General features: G+C 42.9%; 1 protein-coding gene across 6 annotated transcripts in view; it reads left to right on the plus strand.

Annotated features, from left to right (window-relative positions):
- FUT8 (fucosyltransferase 8) overlaps positions 1-16,570 on the plus strand; it is a 201,369-nt gene that overhangs the window by 131,559 nt on the left and 53,240 nt on the right. For all 6 annotated transcript variants that reach the window (XR_010986755.2, XM_068133799.2, XM_068133808.2 and 3 more), the window contains one exon: positions 5,955-6,069. Coding sequence is in view for 5 of the 6 variants with exons in the window: in XM_068133799.2 (XP_067989900.1) it covers positions 5,955-6,069 (115 nt within the window). In the remaining variant the exon portion in view is untranslated. The remainder of the gene's footprint in view (positions 1-5,954; positions 6,070-16,570) is intronic.

A 16,570-nucleotide genomic window follows, 5' to 3' on the forward strand; every position in this document is an offset into this window, starting at 1 on the left:
GCCCTATCTCCTAATGGTGAAGAATCACTTGAAAAATTCTACCAGCCGGATCCGAATCAGGATCTTCACCAAAATCTGATCATTTTGTCCGTGTCACATACGCTACCTCTCTGACAAATTTCGTCCAAATCCGTCCACAACTTTTTGAGATATCTTGTTCACAGACAAACAAACGGAGAGGGGTGAAAACAACCTTCATTCACCTTCGGTTGCGGAGGCAATAACTTGATGGTACACATCTGGATTATAACACATGTGGCTGTTGGCTGCTGTATTGGTGGGTTTGTGGATAGCTCAGAAATTAGCACACTTGCTTTTTTTACCTTGTAGTTTAAATTCCCAGCCTGGTTGTGAACTGTCACCATGGTGATTCACTGGCCGGGTGTTTCATTGATGAGTGTGCCATCTGTCTTTTGGGATGTTAAACTGTGGATCAATCTGCCAGTATTGGTTGCTGGTGGATGTAGGATTCATTTTGTTAAGTGTATGCATTTGTCACATCACCCTGGCCAAACTCCAAATTGATGCCCTCACCTATAGTAGTCCAGTCAAAGTAGTGGCTTGACCCACCACTAATTGCAACAAATTTTTTTTTACTGCAGTGCATTTCACAAATGTACCCCAAACACCATACTAAAGGTATACCAAAATATATTTGGTGGAAAGGTGTCAAATTTGCATAATTGTATCCATATAATTAATCCAGAAATGTGCTAATCATATCCAATGACCATGAAAAGATGTGCCCATACACTTCATTTACCATGTTTGGATGCTTGAATACAAAGTTATTGCAGAAAATCGAATTTTAGTTTTTATAATGGTGGCATCTAATTTGCATACTTCATTGAAGTGTATGCATATAATTGATCCAGAAATGAACTTTTCATAATCATCAACCCTGAAAACATGGGTCTAAACACTTCATTTTCTATGATTGGATACTTAGATACAAAGTTACAGTGGAAATTCTGTATATTTTCAATGGCGGCAGCTAATTTGCATATTATGCAAATTTGACGCCTTTCCACCAAATATATTTTGGTATACTTTTAGTATGGTGCTAAGGGGACATTTCTGAAATGCATAGCAGTGAGAAAAATTATGTTGCAATTAGTGGTGGGTTGAGCCATAAAATTTGTTAGAATGACTGGACTATAGGGGGCTTTGTGTCAGGTAATCCTCCCAGATTATCTGGTCTGGGTCTGTACACAAATTATGATGATGCCACCCTTTGGTTTTGCCCCAAATGCTTTCACTCCTGTTGATATAACTTCCTGGACAATTTGCTGCAAAAGTGTTATTACACGACATTTCAGCATTGCATATTTTTATTTTTTATTATCATTGTTATTCCATTAAAAAAAAAAAAAAATTGTACAATATAGTCCACGTCAACCTTGAACTACTCTCGTACAACTTGATATTTTTGTCAAGCTCATGGATTGGTTGGATTTCTTTCACTCTAACATATGAGCCTTTTGATTCTACATCTCATTTGGTCCCATTTATATATCATATATGCAAAAATGAAGGAATTTTGGTATCTCCTTTTTGCCTCCTTCCTGACATCCTCACACCCGTCCGACCTCCGTCCTCACTCCTGTCTCTTCATCACATACAGTCACGTGAAAAAGTAAGTACACCCCATGTAAAGTTTTGACTTTTCAACATATTTCAACATACAGCTATTTGATCTTCATTTCAACAATATTGATAGATAAAGGTGATATAATATAACAAATATCATGAAACATTTACATTTTGTAGTCCATTGTATAATTTAAATAAACATAAATGCAAATTTCGCATGTGGAAAAAGTAAGTACACCCTTGGCTCTAATAGGTGGTATTGCCCCCTTTGGCAGAAACAACCTCAAGTTGGCGTTTCTTATAACTGTCTACCAGTCTCTGACATGGACTGGGAGAAATTTTTGCCCACTCCTCCATGCAGAATTCTTTCAGCTGTGCGATGTTTGAGGGGTTTCTTGCATGCACAGCTCGTTTCAAATCCCCCCACAACATCTCGATGGGATTTAGATCCAGGCTTTGACTTGGCCATTCCAGAACCCTCCATTTCTTTGTTTTAAGCCATTCCTTGGTGGATTTACTGGTATGTCTAGGGTCATTGTCATGTTGCAAGGTCCACCTTCGGTTGAGCTTCAACTTTCTGACAGATGGCCTCACATTATCCTCAAGCACCCTCTGGTACAATGAAGAATTCATGGTGGATTCTATGATGGTGAGCTGCCCAGGCCCTGATTCAGCAAAGCTGCCCCAAACCATAATATTTCCATCACCATGCTTTACAGTTGGTATCAGGTTCTTGTGCTCAAATGCTGTCTTTGGTTTTCGCCAAACATGTCTTCTGGTACTGTGGCCAAATAGCTCTACCTTTGACTCATCTGTCCAGAGCCCATTGTTCCAGAAGTGCTGGTCTTTGCCTAGGTGTTCATTGGCAAACTTTAGTCTTGCCCTGATGTTCTTTCTGGACAGCAAAGGTTTCCTCCTGGCACACCTCCCATGTAGATCAAATTTGTGCAGCCTCTTTCTAATGGTAGACTCGTGCACTTTGACATCAACAGTGGCAAGAGCTACCTGTAGGTCCCGTGATGACATTCTGGGGTTCTTCGAGACGTCTTTCAGCATCTTGCGGTCTGCTCTCGGGCTGAACATGCTGGGGCGGCCTGGCCTGAACAAGTTGGCAGTTGTTTGGAATCTTCTCCACTTGTAGATGATCTTCCAGACAGTCGAATGATTGATTTCAAATTGTTTGGAGATCTTTTAAAATCCCTTCCCAGACTCGTAGGCATATATAACCTTCTTTCTGAAGGCCTCAGAGAACTCTTTTTTTTTTTTTTTTTTTTTTTTGGTATACAAGATCGAGGCTCGTGAAAGAGCGAACATTAATCACACAGAAAGACAAACAGACACATAAAACAAATAACATCGGGAGCGGTAGACAAGATGGGGAGAGAGGGGGAAGGACACAAACACAACATTTGAGAGCAGGGACCGAGAGACATGGAGACATCGAGAGATCTGTGGGAGGGAGAGGGCTTTGGGGGGGAGGCATGTGAAAGGGGGGGGGGGTGGGAGAGGTATAAACATATGGACACTGCCAGGATTTCCAGGAAAGAAGTTGGAATTTCAAACAAGGTGGATCTGGGGTGAATTAGTGGGGGTAGAAAAGATCAAGGTTTTGGATGGGGGAAGATAAGAGATGGTGGTGAACAGCTGTTTTAAAGACCTGGAGGGAGCAGAGGGATTGAAGGGAGTGTGGGAGTTTGTTCCAGAAGCGGGAGAAAAGAGGAATGAAAGAGTGAAGGTGAGCAGAGAGCCGAGATTTCGGCAGTTTAACCATCAGAGGGTTGCTGGCAGATCTTGTGCGACCTGTAGGAATATTTGGGGGACAGAGCACAGAGAGAGCTGGGGGAGCAAGGCCGGAGAGGAGTCGGTAGAAGACAGAAAGACCACCTACCTGCCTGCGGTGAGTGAGTGAAAGGCCCTCAGATATAGCTTCATCGCGGGAGATTGCAATGATTTTGAAAGCTTTGGATTCAACAGCGTGAAGCCGAGCCAGGTGTGAGGCAGGAGCACCAGCCCATAGGGGAGAACAGTATTCCATTGAGCTGCGGATGAAAGCCTTGTATGTGGTGAGGAGCTCAGGTGTGCCGAGGAAGGACTTCGCACGACGGAGGATGCCCAGTCGGCGACTGGCTTTGGAGGCCAGCTTGGAAATGTGGTTTTCCCAAGAAAGATCATGGCAGATAGTGAGACCCAAAAGCTTGAGCGACAGAACTTCTTGGAGAGGATTGTTGAGAAAGTAGATGGGAGGGTTGACCAGTCGATCTTTTCGGAGAGACATAGTAAGAGAGTGAGATGTGTCAGGATTGAAAGACATGTTCCACTTGTTTGACCAGTCTGTGATTTTGTCCAGGTCTTCAGAGAGTGAGGAGGCTGCAGACTGCCGATCTGAGGGAAGAGGAATGGAGCGGCAGAGAGTGGAGTCATCAGCAAAGAGATAGAGAGGATTTTCCAGAGAGTCGGAGAGATCATTGATAAAGACCAGAAAAAGCACAGGGCCCAGCACACTTCCTTGGGGAACTCCAGCCTGAACAGGAAGGGGAGATGAGAGAAATCCATTCAGGGCCACACGTTGACTACGACCAGAGAGGAAGTCCGCAAGCCATGCATGGAGATTTCCATGGATACCATAGGAGGAGAGTTTGGTGAGCAGAGCTGGGTGCCAGACCGTATCAAAGGCCCGTGATATGTCAAGGGAGACAGCTCTGATTTCCTGTTTGGCATTGAGGACCTCCATCCATTGTTGAGACAGCAGAAGCAGCATGTCCAGAGTAGAGTGACCTGGTCTGAAACCAAATTGATGATCAGAGATCAAGCCATTGGAGAAGAGGAAAGATTTCATATCCGAAGCAATGATGGATTCCATGACTTTGCTGATAATTGGGAGCAGGCTGATTGGTCTGTAGTTGCAAGGATCTGTTTTTGCACCTTTTTTGTGTAAAGCGGTAATGTTAGCTGATTTCCAGGATGCTGGCAGATGACCTTGAGCAAAAGATAGGGTGAAAAGAACAGAGAGAGGGTGAGATAGAGCGGCAGAGCAGGATTTTAGGACCCGTGGGCTGATGCCGTCTGGTCCATTTGCAGAATCAGAGTCGAGGTTTGACAAAAACTCCTCCACCTTGTCAGGAGAGAAGGACACAGAGTCCAGGAGCAGTTGGGTTCGACTGGGAAAGGTGGGAACAGAGAGAGATGGGTTTGGGACTAAGGATTTTGAGGCGAACACAGAGTTGAGGCATTCGGCTTTGTCACGTGCGATGTCAACTGTGTGGCCATTTGAGGTAAGGGAGGGGATGGAGGGGGAACAAACACCAGAAACGGATTTGACCAGACGCCACCAGGATTTGGAGGAAGGAGACAGGTTTGAGAGTTCATTCTTGAGTGAGGAGAGATAGTGCTTCCTGGCACTCCTGAGGGTAGACACACACTTGTTCCGAGCTTGGTGGAAGGAACTGAGATTGCCTTCAGTTGGATTTAGCATAGGCATGGTGACGCCGCACACTTCAACAACAAAGAGCAAACCAAACGAAATGTCTGAGGTTTAAATAAGACAGGTTCCTCCAAGATCCTCTCGAACGATGTTCTAATCATTTGCACCTGAGCTGGTGCACCTGATTCTAATTTTAGGTATTTGAAGTAGTGATAAATGTAGGGGTGTACATACTTACTTTTTCCACATGTGAAATTTGCATTTATGTTTATTTAAATTATACAATGGACTACAAAATGTAAATGTTTCATGATATTTGTTATGTTATATCACCTTTATCTATCAATATTGTTGAAATGAAGATCAAATAGCTGTGTGTTGAAAAATGTTGAAAAAGTCAAAACTTTACACGGGGTGTACTTACTTTTTCACGTGACTGTGCATGCCTTCTCTTTTCCCCTCTACCCTTTTTCCTTCTCTTCTTTTCCTTAGTATAGCCCTTATCATCTGTCAAATGAATATATATATATATTTTTACAGTAGGGCAATATACAGTAGTTTGTTTACAAATTGAGACAGCACAACCTCATTTACCCAATGGAATTAAATGTGTTTAACCACTTAGCCAAATATAATTAAGTGCCGGCATTCTTCATCTGCCCCAGCAATGCGAGATTATTTGGGCTTAAAATGAAAAGCCATGTTAATTTACCAACTGTCGGATGACGTCTCTACATGTTCACCTTTCCACTCAGGTACCACCAGCAAGAAAATTAGTCATTTAAAATATATATATAACACCAGGCCTGACAGCTTGACAGGAAATATCAGCAACACTTTTGTCTTATTATGCTGATTTATTCAAGTCCTTATTATATGTACCAAAACAAACCCTTGGATTCCTTGGTGGTTGCCTACAAGGTCCTATTTGTATATGCAGGTCGATCCTGATTGACCTGGAACTGCTCAGTGAGTCCGACGGGCGAGACGAATGGAGAGCTCGAGAGGCCCAGCAGCTAACAGAAATCGTTCAGAAGAGGCTTCGCTTGCTGCAGGTGTGTGCTGGGGATGCAAGCGAGTACTAGCCAGAGCTATCGATGCCAGCTTCTTTGCAAAATATATAATTTGACTAAATATAACATTTTATTCATTGTCTAATTGCCAATGATGGAAGTGACAAAACGTGTTTATGAAACCTCTTTGTCTTTGCCATGCTAACGTAATTAGTTTATCAGCACTCTGCTTCAGTCAACATTAGCATGTGCAACTGATGCTGCTGTTACCCAATACTCCAGGGTGCCTAATGAAATTATGACATTTAAAATTGCAATACAATGGTTTTAATGTGTTCCTGTCAACAGTTTTCTGACAGAATGGTGGAGAGGTAGCACATTTACCTTTTGAGTTTCCTTATCTGGGTTTCTAAACGAGGTGGCATGGTTAAAGCAGCAAGGATCTGATAGTGTAGGTGGAGGGGGGGGGGAGGAGGGACGGGTGGGAGAGGTGGGAGAAGTAGCGAAACAATTGGGCATAAAAAGCAAGGGAATGGATGAACAGGAAGAGAGGAAAGAGAAGAGGGAAGGAAATGCAGTAACCAATCTTAAACTCTGTGTCTCCCTGAAAAGTAAAGAATCTTTCTTGGGCAGGCCACATATGTAACTTGGCCTCCAAAGCCAGTCATCGACTGGGCATCCTCAATCATGCAAAGCCTTTCTTTGACACGTCTCAACTTTTATCTACCTACAAGCCTTCATCTGCAGCTTAATGGAGTACTGCTGTCCCCTCTGCCCCCTGGGCTGGCATCCCTGCCTCACACCTTGTTCAGCTCGATACCGTGCAAACCAATACCTTCAAAATCATTGGAATCTCCCACAGTGAAGCTGAGTCTGTAATCCTTTCAATGTAATAGCACAGACAGGTTGGTGGTCCCACTACCGCCTCCTTTCTGGTCTTGCACCCTCTGCCCTTCTCCGTCCCCCAGGCTTTGGGAGGGCACACGTAGTTTGTCAGTAACGCCCTTCTGGTGAAACTCCCAAAATCCAGACTCTCTGCTCGCATTCACTACAAGCCCCTCTCCCACTGCAAGGCGTCAAGACAACTGGTCACCACCATCTCCAGTCATCCCCTATCCAAAACCATGATCTTTTATACCACCATTATCCCTCTCCAAACCCACCTTCTGGGTTTACAGTTTTTCCTTCTGCCTCTGTGATTGAGAGTTAGGGATTCTGTCCATCTTGTTCACTCCCTTACTCTCAATATACCCCCATGTCCTTTGTCCCTCCAGATCTCGCTCTATTTTGTCTCTGATGTTAGTGTTTCCTCCTTCTTCCTCCCCTCTCCCATTTTCTTTGTACTGTTGTTTTTGTTCAGTTACGTCTGGATCTGTTTTGTGATCTACCTTCTCCACGAGCCTTGAAACTGTATTTTAAAAAAACCTGCAAGAGGGTTAGGTTTGGTTATGTCATGTTAATTGTGGAAGTAATAAATCATGGGTAGGGATGGGAGATGAAAGGAGACGGTTGTGTACCACTTGTTTGAATCCCTGGAGGGAAGAGTGGAATTGACCATTCTTAGGAATGAGGTTTCACAAGCCAGAGAAAGGAGGAATAATAGTGTTGGGATGGGCAGAAAGTCTGGATTTTGGGAGTTTAACCAAGGTGGGGTCACTAAAAGACCTGTTGGGGTTGGAGCGCTAAGAGAACAGAGGGTGTTAGAGCGGAGCAATGTCGAAAAAAAAATACAGAGAAAAATAAAACAATCGCACTGACCTGTCTGCGCTGTGGGTGTGACAGACCTTGTGTTTCGGGTTATTACAGGTGATGACAATAATGTCGAGAACTATAGATGCTGCAATTTTGGAAGAGATTGCAGACATTATGTTGGGGCTACAGCCCATGAGCAAGAGCAGTAAATCACTGAACTATGAACAAAGGCCTTTATTGGCTGTAAGTAGTTTTGATTTTTCTTGGAATGACTTGGGACGACAGAGGATGGATGATCTGTCTGCGGCTGGCTTTGAACGCCAGCATTGTCACACCGTTAGACCAGGAGAAGTCATGGCTAATTGTGAGGCCGATAAGTTAAAGAAACTGAACCTCTTCCGGTGGCTGACCACATATAAATAGATTGGTGGGTTTGATTAATAGTCCTTCCAGAGGAACAGGGTGAGACTTGAGATTTGCCAGGATTAAAATACATGTTGCATTTATCAGGGCAGCATGTAATCAATTCCATATCACGAGAGAGTGATGCAGTTGCTATTTACCTGCTAGTGGGATGGGGGTACTGTACAGCATAATGTGAATCATTCATCTGTAGAAAGAAAGAAAACATTTACCAGAGCATCAGAGCAATCAATCATTTACGTAAATGAGAAACCTGACTAACACCAAGAAACTCCCTTTGGGCACTTCAGCCTGGACTGGGAGAGAATAGCAATGTTTCATTGATAGCAACACATTGACTGCGTGAGTGGAAGAAGTCAGAAAGCCAGGTATGAAGGCGTTGGATGAAATCAACAGAACGATGATTGAGGTATGATAACCGTCATGGGGAGCAAGGAGAAGCTGGCGTTTTTGGAGGGTCAACGCCAGAAACGTCATCTTCTCCGCTTGCTCCCAATGGCAATGAGCATACATCAATCAACGTCCTGTTGACTTCATCCATTGTTCTACCTGGCCGCCGACACAGGTCGACACTAGCGTTTATCAGCAAGACTACATCAGGTATGAAGTATGAAATGCCATGGGACATTACAGTGCCTTCAGAAAGTATTCATACCCCTTGACCTTTTCACATTTGGATGTTACTGCCTGAATTTAAAATGTATTAAATTGAGATTTTTTTTTTGTCACCGATCTGCAGGTAATACCCCATAATGTCAAAGTGGAAATTTATTTTTAGAAATCTTTACAAAATAATTTTATAATGAAAAGCTTAAATGTCTTGAGTCAATAAGTATTCAACCCCTTTGGTATGACACTCCAAATTGAGCTCAGGTGCATGCAATTTCCTTTGATCATCCTTGAGCTGGCTCTACAACTTTACTGGAGTCCACCTGTGGCCAATTCAATCGATTGGACATGATTTAGAAAGAAACACACCTTTCTATAGAAGGTCCCACAGTTAGCAGTCTATGTCAGAGCAGAAACTCCACCATCAAGTCCAATGAACTGTCCGTAGAACTCCGAGATATAATTGTGAGGAGGATTAGATCTGGGAAAACGTATAAAACAAGTTCTAGTGGTGAAAGTTCCCAAAAGCACAGTGAGCTCAATCATTAGGAAATGGAAAGAATATGGAACTACCCAGACTATTCATAGAGTTGGCCGCCTGACCAAACTGAGCAACTGGAGTTTGTGAAAAGGCTCGTGAAAGACTCAGAGCATGAGGCAAAATATTCTGTGGTCTGATGAGATGGAAATTGAACTTTTTGGCCTGAATGAAAAGCCCTCAATATAATAGAAACCAAACGGAGCTCATCACTCATCTAGCACCATCCCGAGCATGAAGCATGGTGGTGGCAGCATCATGCTATGGGGATTCTTTTCAATGGCAGGGACTTGGAGACTTGTCATGATAGAGGGAACAGTAAATGGAGCAAAATACAGGCAAATCATTGAGGAGAACCTTCTTCAGAATGCCAAAGATCTTAGACTGTGGCAAAGATTTACATTCCATTATGACAATGATCCCAAGCATACAGCCAAAGCAACACTGGAATGGCTTCAGAACAAGAACGTGAAAGTCCTTGGACAGTGTATAACTCGTGAAAGTCCTCCCTCCTCCCCCTCCCAACCCCCCCCCCCCCCCCCCATTTCTTTGTACTGTTATTTTTGTTGGGTTACGTCCTGATCTGTTCAGTGATCTACCTTCTCCACGAACTTTGACACTGCATAACAAAAAATGTCTTTATAATAATAACAATATTATAATAGAGCAAACGTATATGGTTATGTCGCTATGTATGTATGTTTACATGCGACAAAAACGTCTTCTTCTTCTTCAAATAAAATTACCACCCTCTTAATTAACCCTCTTAATTGCGTTAAGACTGCTGAGACCCCTCAGACCTTTGATGACCCTTTAATTCCCCCAAGACCCTTCAGACCACCAAGACCCCTGAAGACCCAAAATACCCTGAAGACCCCTAAATACCCAAAATACCCTTCAAGGCCCTGAGGCTCAAAAAGACCCTGAATACCCAAAGACCCTGAATACCCAAAACACCCCGAAGACCCAAAACACCCCGAAGACCCAAAACACCCCGAAGACCCAAAACACCCCGAAGACCCAAAACACCCCGAAGACCCAAAACACCCCGAAGACCCAAAACACCCCGAAGACCCAAAACACCCCGAATACCCAAAACACCCCGAAGACCCAAAACACCCCGAAGACCCAAAACACCCCAAAGACCCAAAACACCCCAAAGACCCAGAAGACCCAAAAGACCCGAAGACCCCAAAGACCCAAAAAGACCCTGAAGACCCAAAACACCCTGAAGTCCAAAAAGACCCCGAAGACCAAAAAGACCCCGAAGACCAAAAAGACCCCGAAGACCCAAAATATGTGGAAGACCCAAAAATACCAAAAGACCCTTAAAGCCCAAGAAGAACCAAAAGAACCTTAAGACCCAAATGGTCCTGAAGACCCAAAACACCATGAAACCCAAAAGACACCGAAATGGTCAAAGATGCCTTCCCCTCTGAAATGACATGGGGTTGAGGCATGCAGAGTGTGCCGAGTCACGCTAGTAATAACAATAGTGTATAACTATTGTATATTATTTATAACTAGCGGGGTCACCCGTGGGAATCCCACGGGCATGGATGTGTGTGACATTTCGACATATTGAGTTATATGCTGCACATTCATTTTTACAAAATGGTTACTGGCAAGTCATCAGATCCAGAAATGGTGTGAATTTAGTTATTTCACATAATATGTGACCCCTCACTCCTCTCCACCTGACACTCTCCTGTCTCCACCTGACACTCTCCTGTCTCCACCTGACACTCTCCTCTCTCCACCTAGCACTCCTCTCCTCTCCAAACCCTCACATCCCTCTCCTTTCCAATCCCTCACCTCTCCAATCCCTCACACTCCTCTCCTCTGCAATCCTTCACACGCCTCTCCAATCGCGCCTCACACTCCTCTCCAATCGCGCCTCACACTCCTCTCCAATCGTGCCTCACACTCCTCTCCAATCGTGCCTCACACTCCTCTCCAATCGTGCCTCACACTCCCCTCCAATCACTCCTCTCCAATCGTGCCTCACACTCCTCTCCAATCGTGCCTCACACTCCTCTCCAATCGCGCCTCACACTCCTCTCCAATCGCGCCTCACACTCCTCTCCAATCGCGCCTCACACTCCTCTCCAATCGCGCCTCACTCGCCTCTCCAATCGGCTTTCCCCGTCTCGTTTCTCTCCTTTTTCTCCCGTCTCGTTCTTTTTCTTGCTCCAAATCGGCCCGTCGGAATCGGAAATCGGCCCGTCTCGCCCGTCGGCCCGTCGGAATCGGAAATCGGCCCGTCTTGCTTTTGTGCTTGTGCGTAAATAAATTGTGTTCATGACACCATTTCTGGTGTTGGGCTAGCGGCTAGGGTGCCGGCTTAGGATCCTGGGTTCGAATCTCGGTCGATCGCCGAATTAATGCCAGGGGGGTTGACTCAGCCTGTCATCCTTCCGAGGTCGGCTAATTGAGTACCAGTTCACTGGTAATTCCCTGTTTGTCGTTGAAGGCGGCAAAAAGGGTTGGCGTCAGGAAGGGCATCCGGCCGTAAAACATTGCTTCAAAAAGGGGACAAAAAAACAACAACTACCACGGTCCCCGAAAAGGCCAACCCCCGCCTTGCGGGGAAAAATGGCCTCTAAACGGTGGTTTTTACACCATTTCTGGATCTGATGACTTGCCAGTAACCATTTTGTAAAAATGAATGTGCAGCATCTAACTCAATATGTCGAAATGTCACACACATCCATGCCCGTGGGATTCCCACGGGTGACCCCGCAAGTTTGCATTGACGTTCGTCGATGGACTCGTTCGCCCGTCTCATTCGTTTTCTTGCTGCATCCTGTTCAAGTCTGCGTTCTTCATCGATCGTCTCATTCATTTTGGAAATAGAAGTTTCCACGCAGCGCATGAATTGTCACGATCCTCAAGAGGAATTTGTCTCGTAATCATCAAATGATAAATGGCAAGTAAATTATATTGTGGAAAATTAAAGATTTCAAATAAACCTATTTAAAGTGTATTCGCACATAACTAATTTTAAAAAACGAAGAAATATCTCTCGGTAATTTCCTGAAACATATTTTACTTCCGGCTAATAATGTTGAATTAAATAAAAACGAAGAAATATATGTCGGCATCATTGTTGACGTTTTTGTGACGACTGTCATCAAACGAAAAAGTAATATATCTTAACGGAAAAGCAAAAGCGAATTTTTAATATATATCGACACGTTGCCGTCGGTGTCATGTTGGGCGGTGTATGATACACCATGACGCGATTTTAAAAAATATATCTCTGCATTTTCCCGCGTGTGTGGAATGTTCTCAATTATTGCTGACACCGAGTCCAAAACCATCGATAAAAATGAAATCATATGGTGAGTTAGATTGGAGATAAAGGCGTGAGAGAGACTCAATGGCCTTGAAGTTGAAGTTACAGGCGTTTGAGAATTCATTTCGTTCTATAAACGGCAACTTTCATTGGATTTCCTTCCCGTTTTTTTTCAACCGAGTCGAAAACTATGTTAGCGACTGTGAAAAATGAAATGATATATCGAATTTTTAATATGTATCGACACGTTGCCGTCGGTGTCATGTTAGGCGGTGTATGATACACCATGACGCGATTTTAAAAAATATATCTGCATTTTCCCGCGTGTGTGGAATGTTCTCAATTATTGCTGACACCGACTCTAAAACCATCGATAAAAATGAAATCATATGGTGAGTTAGATTGGAGATAAAGGCGTGAGAGAGACTCAATGGCCTTGAAGTTACAGGCATTTGAGAATTCATTTCGTTCTATAAACGGCAACTTTCATCGGATTTTCTTCTCGTTTTTTTTCAACCGAGTCTAAAACTATGTTAGCGACTGTGAAAAATGAAATGATATATCGAATTTAAAATAGATATCGACACATTGCCGTCGGTGTCATGTTGGGCGGTGTATGATACACCATGACGCGATTTTAAAAAATATATCTCTGCATTTTCCCGCGTGTGTGGAATGTTTGTGGAAAATTAAAGATTTCAAATAAACCTATTTAAAGTGTATGCGCACATAACTAATAAAAAAAACGAAGAAATATCTCTCGGTAATTTCCTGAAACATATTTTACTTCCGGCTAATATGTTGAATGAAATAAAAACGAAGAAATATATGTCGGCATCATTGTTGACGTTTTTGTGACGACTATCATCAAACGAAATAGTAATATATCATAACGGAAAAGCAAAAGCGAATTTTTAATATATATCGACACATTGCCGGTGGTGTCATGTTGGGCGGTGTATGATACACCATGACGCGATTTTAAAAAATATATCTCTGCATTTTCCCGCGTGTGTGGATTGTTCTCAATTATTGCTGACACCGAGTCTAAAAGTAAAACCATCGATAAAAATGAAATCATATGGTGAGTTAGATTGGAGATAAAGGCGTGAGAGAGACTCAATGGCCTTGAAGTTACAGGCCTTTGAGAATTCATTTCGTTCTATAAACGGCAACTTTCATCGGATTTTCTTCCCGTTTTTTTTCAACCGAGTCTAAAACTATGTTAGCGACTGTGAAAAATGAAATGATTTATCGAATTTGATTTGAAATAAAACTGGGGGAGAGCAAGACACCACGGGCCTACAAAACAGGACTCAAAGCTATGCGAGTTAATAAAATGGTGGATATTTGTTTATAGCCACTCCCAGAATGGGTGGAGCTATGGGTGGAGCTACTCTGCAAACCGAGTAAGCCACACCCCGGACAGACACCCAACAGATAGACAGACAGACAGACAGAATCATCTACGGCTATTATAATATAGACTAGTGAGGTACCCGTGCTACGCACAGGTGGGAGGCCAGAAGCAAACAGACAATGCAGAAACAGCGAATGCTAAAGCATGAAACCAATAAATTCCACATTCCTGTAGCACCTTCAGTCGCACGTCAGACATGGACAGCAAGTTCGTGAAGGACTTCCATGAAAAACTTACCCATTGGCAAACAAACGGGTACGTTTGTTCCATACCCAGTCAATGGCGAATCTGCATATGGCGATCCACGAATTCACGTTTAGAAAGTAGAAACCGTCACGGCATTTCGTCATTCACTTGAACTCGATATCTCTTTTTTCATTCCAAACAACATAACTCCAATCACAAATGAAATAACATTAATATAAAAAATAAACTTTTAATAACATTCGTAACGCAAACAAATATTTAAATCCTGATGTGAAGTTCTGTACGGTTGGGTGAATGCAATTACGAATTCAAAATCGTAATTGTATTCACTCAATTCCAATCATCAATTGATACTTTAACAAAACGATTAACATGATTAACGTTTAACGATTAAACATTATGATTGAATGACGGTTGCATTTGGATATTATAAAACCCACGCATTGCCGTCATCTGTCCACTTCCGGATTCGCTACAGGTTTGTAATTCTCATCAAAATCGAAACAGTATTTGTAGAATTTCAATAAAAGCCGCATCACTGTTCATATCGGTAAATATTATTCCATCATGTTTGGAAAAACTGTAAAATTGGAAAACTTGGAAAAATTGGAAAAACAATATAGCCTATTTTACTCCCAAGGGTCCCAGGAATACCCACCCAAAATATCGTTGCGATCGGTTGAGCCGTTTTTGCGGTACCTTCGAACGGACGGACATTTGGTGAATTATAGTAAGATAGTGTATATTATTTATAACTAGCCGAAACCCGTGGAACATCCACGGAAGGGAGGATGTGGTGTATGGATAGAGTGTACCATTATGGATGGCATAGGGGATTTGCTTGTCCGAGTAAGAGTTAGGAAGAAAGATGAGAATGAAGAGTGCGTATATGAACAACGATCGCCGACACCGGCACAAATGCATGCTCTGGATTGTCCACTTAGTGGACGGCTTGCTTTCGCCTTCGCCTGTCCAATCAGCGGACGGCTTGCTTCGCCTTCGCCCAGTAGACGCCAATACGATGGCGTCGTAAGATGGCGTCGTATCGGCAGTTAATCGGATGCTTTTGGGCCCCAACGTCGGCTCATTCAGATTTTTCGAGTATGGCTGTACGTGATAAACAAAGAGCGCGGTTCGTAGATCGTAAATCCATTAGTGCCGTGGGCATCGGGTCACTTGGTGCGGCGTAAAAGGGATAACAAAGTCGAGTCCTTACGCTATTATTATATAGATAATATTGTATAACAATTTTTTTTTTTTAATGTCATAGTCTTTTTGGTTTATGTGCTGCAGAAAGCTGTGTCACTGCTATCTGATTTTTTTGGATTAATTCAAGCACTTCACAATTTATCTTCGGCATCTACCCATCGTTGGAAGCTGCTCCCAGATTTGCTGCGTGGTGTTCTCAAATAAAAACATTTTTCTTACAGAAAATCTGGGCTTCTCATGCCTACCCATAGCCTCTCTCGCTCTCCCTCTCTCTCCCCCTCCCTCTTCGTTAAGACGTTTTAAAAGGCCGAGGGTCCTGCAAATTCTTAATTCGATCCTGCTGCGAGTATTCGTTTGGTGGATGATAACAATCTCATGGTATAATTTGGCAAAGAGTAGGTCTTTAATCACTCATGATGAAAAGGATTGGGTACCTCCAACAAAAGTATTCATGTATGAGAGTTTTGTGCCCATGTAGTGCAAGGGCTTCTCTTCAAATGTCCCCATATAAAACTAGAACGGCCCTCGGCAGAGCGCAAACCTCCGCCAGGCTGAACAGTCTATGTTTTGTATCCACTGATAGGCCGGATCTGGATTCGGACCTGAACCAAAATCGAATCGGCTTGTTCTTGTCACCAAACCAACTCGTCCACCAAGTTTTGCCATTACCTGTCATTATCTTTATCAATCACATTATCACATCATTATCAATTAAATTATAATTATCAATCAATTATAATTATAAATTATAATTAATGTAGTTATAATTATTATAAATCATTATCAATTAAAAGCATCACATTATGTCAAGTTTGTCATTATCTTTTAGAAATATGATGTTATATATTGTTTTTGGCCCCATCTCTCAATGGTGAAGAATCACTCAAAACATATTTTTTAAATTCTCTTACACTATCTGGATCCGGATCTTCATCAAAATTGAATCGGTTCATCCATGTCACACACCCGACATATCCAACAAGTGTCGTCTAAATTCGTCCATAATTATTTGAGATATCCTGCTCACACAGAGAGAGTCGAGTGCAAACACAACCTCCGTCCACCTTTGGTGGCGGGTAATAATTGCATGGATTAAATTTGTTGGAAGGAGAAGGCAATGTCAATGACAAAATCGAGAACAAATCTC

Source organism: Myxine glutinosa, chromosome 1 (assembly GCF_964187855.1).
Source record: "Myxine glutinosa chromosome 1, kmMyxGlut1.1, whole genome shotgun sequence".
Taxonomy (NCBI): domain Eukaryota; kingdom Metazoa; phylum Chordata; class Myxini; order Myxiniformes; family Myxinidae; genus Myxine; species Myxine glutinosa.